The 12086-nt window shown below is 39.0% G+C and overlaps 1 protein-coding gene across 1 annotated transcript in view; it reads right to left on the bottom strand.

The window, feature by feature from the left end:
• The window catches only part of LOC114026284 (connector enhancer of kinase suppressor of ras 2-like), a 560345-nt gene that overhangs the window by 160150 nt on the left and 388109 nt on the right, over positions 1 to 12086 (bottom strand). Inside the window, exon 12 of the mRNA XM_027839961.1 lies at positions 4449 to 4535. Within this exon, the coding sequence (XP_027695762.1) occupies positions 4449 to 4535 (87 nt within the window). The remainder of the gene's footprint in view (positions 1 to 4448; positions 4536 to 12086) is intronic.

Here is a 12086-nt window from a genome sequence, read left to right as displayed (position 1 = left end):
CATTTTGAAACTATTGCTCTACTGGGGCCACACTCCCTAAAAATGATTCCTATTCCAGGAGGAGCATCTTCTGCAGTGAGACTTTACATTAGGAAGTTGGTATCTTTCTTGGACCCAAAAGTGAGCAGCACTACCCAAATACAGTGACAAGAAAGGTCCAAAGCAAAGTCTTGGGAGAAACAGGTATGCATGGTGCTTTAAGTCTGTACTGGAGCACCTGTTAGAGCCACATTCATGGTTTTCAAATGCTCCTCTTCATAAGACTACACAGAAAACCTTGATTTACAAATTTCAATAAACATTTTTTCAGGGAAAAGATGAAGGAGAACATTGATCCATACTGATTCAGGCTCCTTCCTTTCATGAAGAAGTGTGCCTCTGGATGAAAGAATTATGCTTTGCCGATATCCTCAGTTTTCATTGCTACCAAAATCCAGTTACCATTTCCCTAACTGCCATGTTGAAAGTTTTCAGATTTTCTAGTTGTTGGTCCAGAATTGCCACCTTCTATTCGTGCCTGTCCTGCTCTTATCACTGGCCATTCTTTAAATTGTATACCTTCCCTCTGAGGTTACCTGTAATTTGTCCTGTATATAGCTTGTCTCTGCCTAGTTGTTTGCATCTGTCTCCTCCATTAGACTGAGATCCTTAAGAGGAGGGACTATCTTTTGTCTTTCTTTGTATCCCTAGCACTTAGCACAGTGCCTGACACATTAAGAAATGTGAATGATTTACTGAATAATCCTAGAATATGTCTTAGTTATTTACTTGATTTCATAAGTTCCTTTACTCATAGATCTTATCTTTCTAAATCTTTCTTTGATTCTTTGGCGTTTAGGTCTCTTATCTATTTTTTTTTAGAGGAGAGGACCTTAAATTGAGTACGTCACTACAAATTGAGCTCCTAATGCTGCTAACCACAACAGAATGATGGTTTCTATATTGAACTCCAGCTGCAGAGTCCAATACTGGCTTCTGTTGGTAACACCTGGTGGTGCATTTAATTTATCATCATTCTGCCTAATTCGTCCATTACTGTGAGGTTAAGGGCAAGTATATTCAAAGTTACTTATTTTCTCTGAGTATCATTTGCAAAATCAGGACAAAAACTTCTTGAGTGCAGGAACTGTCTCTTGTTTCTAATATAATGCGTTCCATTTGGCAAGTATTTAGCTGTTCCTGGAATACCTACCCCACTTACCCCACAAAGTGGTTGAAGATCAAAGGAAATAATGTGAAGATGTGAATAATGTGAACATATGTGAAGGTGCTTTGCAAAATATAAAAGGCCCAGTGCCCCCAAGCTTTCTGACTCTGAGGTAGGAACTGGGTGAGAGGGACTGGCTTTCAGAGAATCAGAGGTTCTAGAGCCAAAGGGGACCTTAAAGAGGTCTGATGGTGATTAGGCCTATTTGCAGATTTCTTACATTTCAAGTATACATCGGTTCCTGGGTCCTTGTCCTGAGTATGGCTCTTCCACACTCTCTTGGCTATGCTCACCCTGTAACAAACTAAAAGTATATGTGAGAAAGAAGTCAGGCACATTTAAGTGGACTTCACATAAAGAGCCTTTTCTATACACTGCTGAATCTACATCCTTTCCAAAACTTGGGAGGATAAAACACTATATCTCACCTTGTTGGGACCCCAGCTCAGTAAACTACTGTGACTCTCAATGACCTCTAGGACAAAATAGAAACCCCTTATTTGCTAATTGAAATCTCCTCGAAACCAGGGCCCCTCCTAGCTTTCCAGTCTTTTTACACATTACTCTCCTCCTCATACTCCGGAATCCAGCCATTCTGGCCTACAAACTGTTCTGCATACATGACTACTTCACCTCTGATAGCTGGGCCTTTGCACTGGCAGTCTTCCATACTAGGGATGTACTCTCTCCTTAACTCTGATTCAGTTGAAGCACCATCTTCTTTAGGAAGCCTTTCCTGATCCTCCCCAGCTGCTGCTGTCTTCCCTCCCCAAATTACTGCATATCCATTCTGGATGTATTAGGTACTTTGTTCTACATGTTCATGTTGTCTGAGCCGTTAGAACTTAAGCTCCTTGAGGGCACTTTTGTCTTTGTACTCCTAGTACTTAGTAAGTCAACAAATATTTAGTAAGTAAGCATTTACTATGTGCCGGGCACAGTGCTGAAGCAGTGGGGATTCAAAGAAAGGTAAAAACATGGTCTCTGCCCTCCAACTTAATAACTTCACATTGAACTGTCTGAACTCAGAGGACAGCTAGTCCAATCTGTACCTAAACAAGAATTCCTTCTACCATATAACATACAAATGGTGATACAACCTTTGCTTGAAGACATCTAGTGAGGTAATCACGTTTTACAGAATAAACTGAGAACACTCAGAAATCAGGCTAGGCAAAACATAACATTATATTACCCCTAGGATAAAAGCAACCTAATTGTTTTAACAGAGTCTGATTGATTATATCTCCATCCTCTGGAGGGTGGGGAGAGAGTGATGAGAAGGCAGTGGCCATACCCTGAAACTTGCTTTTTTGGAGGAGATAGGTCAGGTCTGGGAGGATAGAAAGGAGCAAGGCCTCCCTGGGTCTCTGTTTCCTGTGCTATAAAATGAGGGTTTTCAACTAGATGGCCTGTGAGATACCTTCTAGTTCTATGATCATAAAAAAACATAGAAAGAAAACATGGTATTTTTTTTCAGGCCAGCTGCCTAATTCCATTTATATCTATAGGCATGTAGTCAGCTGTTTACATTTAGGATGGAATCAGTCAACAATAATCAATCAATCAACAAACACGTATTGATATAACCATGTGTCAGGCACCTTGCTAGGTGCTAGGGAGAGGAAGACAAATATGAAACAGTCCCTGCCCTCAAGGAATTTCCATTCTAACCCAGTAAACTATTTACATCTAGATTCACACACATACATATGCAAAATAAACTCAAGGTACTGGGGCGGGGGAGGGAAGAGATGGCACTATAAGTTAAAGAGTTTAAGAAAAGACTCATGAAGAAGATAGATGAGCTTCCAAGAAAACTCAAGCTTCGAAGAAGAAGTGGTGAGGAGAGAGGACATGCTTGTGCAAAGAGATGGGAATGGGAAATTTAATGTCACGAGTGAGGAACACCAAGAAGTCCAGTATGTCTGGAGAGTAGTTTGTGAAGAGAAGGAATAAATAATATTCTTTGAAAGGTAGGTTGGTGCCAGGCTATGAAAAGCTTTAAATGTCAAATAGAGGGATTTGTAACTGAGCCTATTGGTACTAAGGGAACCACGGGAGTTTATGGAGCAAGGGAGGGACATGATCAGTCCCAGACCTGCACGCTAGGAATATCATTTTAGAATCCATGTGGCAGATAGTCTGGAGCAGAGAGAGGCTGCAGGCGCAGACTAATGGCATTACTGTTGACAAATGATTCCAATTGTCTTTCCCCAAAAAGGAATGACCTATAGGAAACACAAATCTAGGCATTTTCCACTGCTTTCAGTCTAATGAATTGCATTAAAAAATTAGCAGCCGAGGCTTTTGCCTTTATAAATGAAACACACACATTACAGCCTTTAGGTTTTATTCTGATCACTTTAAGCAAGTCTCAAGCCTATCGTATGTACATAAAATGTGGCACAGCGAGTGCTGTAAGTCTCAGGAAGGCTAAGCCCAGCCAAGAAACCAAGACCTAGGGGGAATGCGCATCCAATTGAGCTTACTTGGATCTTATTGATTTTTTCCCAGACATCCCCATGGGCTACATAGGGGGCAAACCGTACCTCTCTGGGCAGATTTATTCTGTCATCAGGTAGTTAGTATTTTTCAAAATTAAAGGAAAAGATTGTGACAGAGAGAAGAGGAAATAGGAAAACCAACATCTTCAATACTTTCTTTTCATGAGAAAAGGAAATGTACTCTTACCTTACATCAATGCTCTGAGGTTAATTATCAGATAATTGGGAGGTGGGGGTGGGGAAGGACCTAACGTTCCCTTCCTATTCTTTGCTGACAGAGCCTTGATTTTTAGCCAACCCAAAGTACCAGGGAAGTGGGTAAGAACCTTCCAGTCCCAGGTAGCCTGACTGTACCTGAGGAGCTGAAATGGCCTGGATCCCAGTCCACATTTCTGACTGGGTAGAAAGCACCACCTTCCCTAGCTCCTTCCCATCTATATTTCCTCTTGGTTAATGCTTATGTGGTGGCTACCAGCAAATCTGTGGGTGTTTGTTGAAGTGTGTGTGGGGGCGTGGTAACACACTTCAAGGCCAGAGCTGATGCCTTTCAGGAGGGAATATGATGATAGGGGCAGGCTTAGGACACTAAGAAACAAAACCACTTCCCGTTCTTGAAGTTTCCCATCCCTAATATTGCCTGATTTGGACAGTTTTAGACACGAGAGAGTTTTCATGGGTGAGATTTTGTCATCCAAGAGACACAACATACTCACAGTTTGAATTGGTTAACTCACCTCTGCCACTTTGCCTGTACATTCCATGTTCTCTAGAATCCCTCACCCAGCCATATTCGGGGGGCATGGAAACAGGCCTCGGTTCACCTGGAAACAGTCCAACAAGAACCAATTATTTTTTCACTCCATAATAATGCAAGGTTGATGAAGGGGAGAAGATCCATTACGTGTTCCTTGCATAAAGAACATCAGTGTAGTCTCTGTATTTGCATACATCTATTATTAATGCTGATGTTTTCCCAAATCATCACGCCTTGGCTCCCAACTAAGGTCCTCAGAGTTGGTGCTAAAGCGATATACATAAAAGTTTGTTTTATCAGCGATACATTTGGCCCATATTAAAAATGTCACAGGCTGGCTACAGAAACTCTGTACAGATAACTCTATCTGAAAATCAGAGCAAATTCTGGACCTGGTAAATTAAATGCTAGGACAGAGGAAATTGGATAACAGCAATAACCTGGGAAGGGGATGGGGAGAGGGGGGGAGGGGGGGAGAGGGAGAGAAGATAGAACAGGGACTTAAAAACAAAGGCTCCCAAATGATGGCACTTTGGGCAGTTTTCACTCAAGATATCCATTTAATCAAATAGCAACAGCCCAACGGGACAGGCTTCTGTGTCTTTCATTCTATGTATAGACTTGTCAGTGGCTTTGGGGGCCCAACCAATAAGCCAGGAATATTGTAAACCTGACTTTGGGGGATTATCTTTTTGACCTTGTCAATGTGCATTATCTTCACCAAGCACATAAAACAGCTGTCTAGATTGTGAGTCAACCCCAGTCAGAAACACACAGCCAAATCCCCAAAGCTTTCCAAATGCCAAGCAGAGACTAGGTATGGAGCCTATTTGTTTAAGGCTCAAGTTATTAGGAGGAAAAAAAATTAGAAGCTGCCCAGCTACCTTATTCCCCCGAGAATAAGTCATGCTGACAGTGCCCTAACACCTTACCAGAATTCCTTTACCCAGCCATTCGAATCTTCACTGTTAGTGACAATTATGAGGAACAAATTATATGCTCAGTGACTACACTGACAGGCTCATTTAGTTTTTCACTAATTGATTAAACATTTTACTGACTAATAGCCTTCATTTGATAAACGAAAGAAAATAGTGAATGGTAAAATATTTTTAAAGGGAGAATTTATCCATTTGTCATCACTTGCTCAGTACATATGGGGATTCCATTAGTCACTTTCTTTTATTCTATTAGTTCTTTTGTGATTGGAATAATCTGTTTAAAGAGAAATAATTAGAACAATAGTCATTTAGATTTATGATCCATTTTCTTTGCCTTGAATTTGATTTCCTTCTATGTATTTTTCCATTACTTTGCCTCCATGTGTCTGCCTGTGTGGGTTATTAACACTCGAACCCTCTGTAACCCAACGACAGCTGTCTGAAAAGGGTTTGCCCTAAAAGTCAGATGAGCTGGATCCAAATCTTGGCACCATCATCTGTTATCTGTGTGATCCTGGGCAGGTCATAGGATCAGTGAGCTCAGGATATAGGGGACCTCAGAGCTCATCTGATCCAATCCACTCATTTTACCAAGGAGGAAAATGAAGATGGAGGAGATGAAGTGACTGGCCCAAAGTCTTGTGGGCAGTGAAAGTAGAAGAGCTGGAATTTAAAGCTAGATGCTCTGACATCAAGGCCACATCAAGCACCAGAATCTATGTTAGAGCAAGATCTCATATTTTCACAGCATAGTCATCTCTAAATGTCACTGCAGGAGTCAAATAGATTTTTTTTTGCTTCAATTACTATTTACACATGAATTATTTGAATACTCATTCAAGAAACCAGGTACACAATTACATCACACACTCATTACATCATCATACAATTATATGAAAATCCACATCATTCAGTTAATAAACATTTGTTAAGCACCTACTATGTGGCAGGCACTGTGCTAAAAGCTAGGCTTTGAATAGTCAGTATCATCCTAACCCAAGCATAGAATTGCTGATTGAGATGGCAGAAATGGCCCTAATAATTCCACAATTCCCTTTTTAGGTAGTATTTTGAATCATTTTAGTTCTTATAACTTTCTTGGAATCGGGACTATGAAATACCAGCTTGGCTTGTTTAGGTCAAGACTTTTTCACTTCATTAGATCACTAGAAAATCCCAAGTTAGGAACAATGTCTCCCTGGGTCTGAAACTGTTACTCTATGATGCCAACCATCTGGATGAAAATAGAAAAACATAAGTAAGTATCTTGATATATCTTTGGAAGTATCTAGTAAATTGGCTCTATAATTGACTATTCAGGTTATCTTCATATGCTTGGCAGCATGGAGTAAAAGCAGTGGAAAAAGCAGTTGACTTAGAATCAACTTGGGTTCAAGCTCCATCTTTGGTGCTTAACAGTTTTTTTTTTTTCAAATTCCAGCTCTAACTTCTTGTGATAATTTTCCAGTTTGACCATATGTGAATGATCAGACTACACAGACAATTTTATTTATACTGGCTAGACATAGTCTAAATTTCACCCTGGGGTGTTTTTAGATTATTATCAAAAAGGGTGGTGAATCAAGATCACTCCATCCCAACAAATACCAAGCTAAGTATTCCACTTTGACTCCAACCCAGAATGTTGAACTGTGAATTGAAATGAGTTGATATCCCAGTGATCTCCTTTTCCCACTCACCATGAAATCCCCACAATTCTCATGACACTCGTTCAAGGAAAAACCGAAGTTCTACTTCTAACTGGTTTTGACTGGTAGTTATGCATTTTGGAAGCAGACAAGGCTACTACTATGATGCAAAGCTATTTGAAGTTTTCTAGAATGCAACAAATCCTTTGAAACTTGAGCTAGACATACTTTGCACAAATCAAGGCAAATAGTCCTTCCAATAAGTGTATGGAACTCCATAGTCCAAGGGTGGCACAGGTATATATATATATATATATATATATATGCATATATATGTATTATATATATATAATGGATTCCAAAATAATTGGAACGAATGTATAAAGGACAGAATCATAAATGGCTTGAGAGATTCTGGGGCCTACCTACCTATTCAGGTTAATATTAAGGGGGATAACCCTTGGTGGGGATGGGGGTGGGGGTGGGGGTTGATGATAGCAATAGAACTGTGGACTGAGTGGAACGTGGTTCTGACCTACTGTGGCAGTTCCTAAAGATGAAAATGCAAATTATAGTGAGATGGGAACAATGCCTTTACCCGTGGACTCTGATACTAGCTTTTGTTCAACAATATCCTTTATCTCTCAGGACATAAAAAGCATTTATTCTCTAGACTTGAGAAGAGGAGGAAAGAGTTTAGTTTGTCCCCGCATTTCCCTCTTGTCCAAACACTTGCTGGACTTTGGAGTATATTTATGCCAATCAATGCAAAGAAATTTCATAAATGCCAGAACATGGGTTACAAAAAATAAACAAACCCAAAGAACACAACTGCCAATTTTGTGTAATGATTTTCCAAAGTGAAAGCTGTTAACGTGCACAAAGGGCATACTGTGTCATGCCACAGGAAAGCTTTCTCTGAGCAGCAGTAGAAAAAATATTTTGGCAGAAAATTCTGGTTGCCTTTTATGAAGGTTTCTCCTTCTGATGGACAGCATTTGTGTGTCAGCCAGTGGACAGCAAGATTTTAGACCTGAGGGTTTGGCCAACATGGGAGAACATGCAGTAAACAATTATTCATTTTCACAGGAACAACATTTCCTACTTAAGATTCTTGAGAATTACAAAGGAAACTTGAAATTAATGAAACTTTTTACCTCATCTTTCTTTTCAACTGACACAATGACATATTCATTAATTTCAAAGTTAACTATACAGGACCTTGAGGAATTGTGCTATATATAGAACAAATAAATACTCAAATAAATCACTTCTTCAGTCTGCAAAACAATTCAGAGGTTCTGGAACAAGAACTCTAAATAGGCACTTCAGGTTAAAGGCAATAAGCAAAGAAAATAATAGCTATGCTGAGGTTTGTGAAATTGGGGGGATGACGGTGCCATAATTTTTTAAAAGCATAATTGTGATTTTTGGTCTTCATTTTCTACTCTGATCTGTTATGATCAAGGCATAACAAGGATGAAGGCAATATCTAAATGATGGCCATGACAAGACTTTGTTAGCCAATTTGGTAATTACAAATCTACAGTGAATTAAGCAGTAATTGTTCAATAATAAAGGTGAACAAAACAAATACAGTGTAAGATTTGGCAGTTGTATTGGTGGTTTAAATAAGTGCTGCATATAGGACGATTCTGCATATCAATGACCAGAACTACATGGATTTAATTCTTTCTTCCTCCATTTTTCTTAGTGGTTATTTTTCTGCTTTTAAGAAAGCATTTGGGGGAGCAGCTAGGTGCTACAGTAGATAGAGCACCAGCCCTGGAGTCAGGAGGACCTGAGTTCAAATCCGGCCTCAGACATATAATACTTCCTAGCTGTGTGAGTCTGTGCAAGTCACTTAACCCCAATTGCCTCACAAAAAAAAAAAAAGCATTTGGTCTGAACTCTTATTACCCCAATTTTCCATAGTCTTACCCTTGACCAATCTTGATGCATACCATTAATCTTGAATATGTAAAACGGTCTTGAAAACAGATCCTTTCTCATCCTAAATAGCTGAGTACTATCACCTTTGCCACCACCAAATGATGATGATAAAGAGGTAGATGGTACACAACTGAAACATTTAGTCATGATACTTGTGTTCACAATTATCCACTTGTTGAGTGTTATATCATAAGGTATCCATATAGTTTACAAAATATTTCTGTCTTTATAGATTTTTGGTGTTATATAAACATAACCCTAAAGTTCCATATGACATGTGTCATTCTTTCAAAGGAATAGCTTGAACATTTAAGAAGATTTGTATTATGTGAGAATTGCAATTTCAAAAATCTAATGATATATTTAACTCTTACACAATAGATAGTTCCCAGCAAATAGCCCAACAAACATCTTTGAAAGGAAATTCCCCCCCAAAGCTATATTATCACTTATCAGTAGGAAAGAGAGATGTGTCCTTTTATTTGGTGTGGCGTCATTAACATTAACTGTTGTTGTGGTATTTGACCAGAGTTCTATTGCCTCTCTATGCCAGTTTTATTGACATCACTGCAGTAGAAGATATTGTGCTTTTGTCTGTAGAACTTCAGGCAAATATCCTCATTTTTCCCCTGTGAATTCTTCATACAAATCATTCCTTATATTTCAATAATCTTCCATGACATTAATATAATCTAATTTGTCCAGCTACTCTCCAGTCATTAAGCAAATATACTGTTTCTAGTTTTAGGCTATCACAAATAATGCTGCTATTAATATTTTTGTTTATATGGCCATATCTTTTCTTGCTGTCAACATACTTCTTGGACTATATAGTGAGCCAGTGGGTAAGAACAATTTAGTAAATTTTCTTACCTAATTCCAATTGTCTTCCAGAATGGTAGAAGCAACTCACATCTACATTAGGAGTAAATTAGAATATCTGTGGACCCACAGTCACTTAAAAATAAGTTTTCTCTTCTTTTAGCAATTTTCTGAGCAAAAAAGGATGCTAGTTGATAACTCAGGGTTTTTTATATTTGCATTTCTCTAACTATTAGTGACTCTGAATATTTTTTCAGGTCATATTATTTGTATTTCTTCTTTTGAAAACTCATCATTCTTGTCTTTTGACCATTTGTCCATGAGGGAATGACTCTTAATTGTACAGATTTATGTAAATTTCCTGCTGACATTGAAAGTCTGACTTTTGTCTGATATTTAATACAAATATATTTTCCCTTAAACTGTACTTTTCCTTGTGATTCCAGATGCATTGATATTCCATGGGTGAAAATGTTTACATTTTGTTTAATCAAAATAGTCTATTTTACTTTTGATGATGTCTTTTCTCCTTGTCTGGTTACAAATCTTTCTTCTATCTATGATTGTAAAAGATAAAACCTTCTATTTGCCTCTAATTTTTTTTATATCTTAATAATTTATCCATTTGGAATTTATCGTGTTACAAAGTATATGATGTTCAGCAAAACTTAATTTTGGTGAATGATAATAAAGTATATTTTGGACATATTGTTGACATGCCTTTGGGACATCCAATTTGAAATGTCTCACGGGCAGTCAGATATTTGTCTGGAGAGAGAGTAGGGCAAGGACTAGGCAAAGACCTTAATAGTCATCTATCTAATCCAGCACATAACTTTCAACATACTCAACAAGTGGTAATTCAACCTGAATTTTAAGACCTCCTATTAGGAAGACCCCATTCCCTCCCAAGGCAGGCCTTTCCAATAGCTCTAAGTGTTCCTAGCTGTCTTTTCACCCCACTGCCTCCATTTTGGCCACCATTCTAATCTCTCTCTGCCCCGTCTCCTGCTCCCCCACAATCTTGGACTCTGTTCCAGGGTCACCTAATCAGGGGCTTTTCAGCCCAAGCATCTAGTCACCAGAATGCCCATGCTCCAACCATCAATGTCCTCTCTCCTTCCTAGGCAGCATTGAATTCTGCCCCTTTTGTCCCCCAGCTCAGGTAGATGAGCTTTTGTCATCTCTGGTCCAGAACCAGGCCTCGATGCCACTTTCTGGTCATGTCCACTCCATCCTGCCACGTGCAGAACCCTCCACGCTCCTTTCCAGCTCTTCCCCATTAGAATGGAAGCTCCCAGCGGGAAGGGCCTATCTTGCTGGCTTGCTTGTTATTTGTATCCCCAGTACTTAGCACAGTGCCTGGCACATAGCAAGTATTTTATATCTAGCTAGCTCTCTCTCTCTAATTGTTATGAAGGTTTTGTTGGCTCAATGTCAAGTTTGACTCGTTGTAATTTTGGCCCTTTATTTCTGGCTCTTCCTCTATTTCTCTCCCTCAGACAGAGCACCTTGAATCCCTCCTCTAGGTGTCAGTCCTCCAGATGCTTAAAGACAGCTATCATGTTCTGCTAAGTCTTTTTTTTTTCCCCTAGGCTGAATTTCTCTTTACTTAGGTCTTTTATTTTTATAAAAATTATTTTGTGGGTATATTCCTATGTATGTTTTGGGAAGTTAATTCCCAGATACTATCTTTTTTATGTCAAATGAAATTTACTTTCCTGTCTCCTGGGTTTTATTAATAATGTAGAGAAAGTTTGATAATTTTTGTAGATTTATATTATGCTTTAATGAAGCTATTGTCTTAATTAACTTCTTTGCAAGTTCTCTTGGGTTCATTAAGAAAAGCATAGAAACATTTGCAAATAGAAATAATTGTACATACCTCTGCTTTGACCATGTTTCCCTCTGTTTCTATTTTTTATATTACTGTTACAACTAGTAGGCATCATGGTTTAGTGGGGTTGCATCCCTGGCACTTAGTAGGTCATGTGTGAGAACATGAGCAAATCTTTGAGCCTTGGTCCACTCTACAACTCATCTACTGTGGGTTGGGGACAGGAAGGGAACACCCATTTTTTTTTGTTTGCTTGTTTTTTGGGCAATTGGGGTTAAGTGACTTGCCATGGGTCACACAGCTAGTAAGTGTCAAGTGTTTGGTCTGAGGCTGGATTTGAACTCAGGTCCTCCTGACTTCAGGGTTGGTGCTCTTTTCACTGCGCCACCTAGATGCCCCATATGTTACAATTTCTT

This window comes from Vombatus ursinus, unplaced genomic scaffold (assembly GCF_900497805.2).
Source record: "Vombatus ursinus unplaced genomic scaffold, bare-nosed wombat genome assembly UNPS02004691.1, whole genome shotgun sequence".
Classification (NCBI taxonomy): domain Eukaryota; kingdom Metazoa; phylum Chordata; class Mammalia; order Diprotodontia; family Vombatidae; genus Vombatus; species Vombatus ursinus.
The sequence above is the reverse complement of the archived record's forward strand: the minus strand, read 5'-3'. Positions and strand labels throughout refer to the sequence as shown.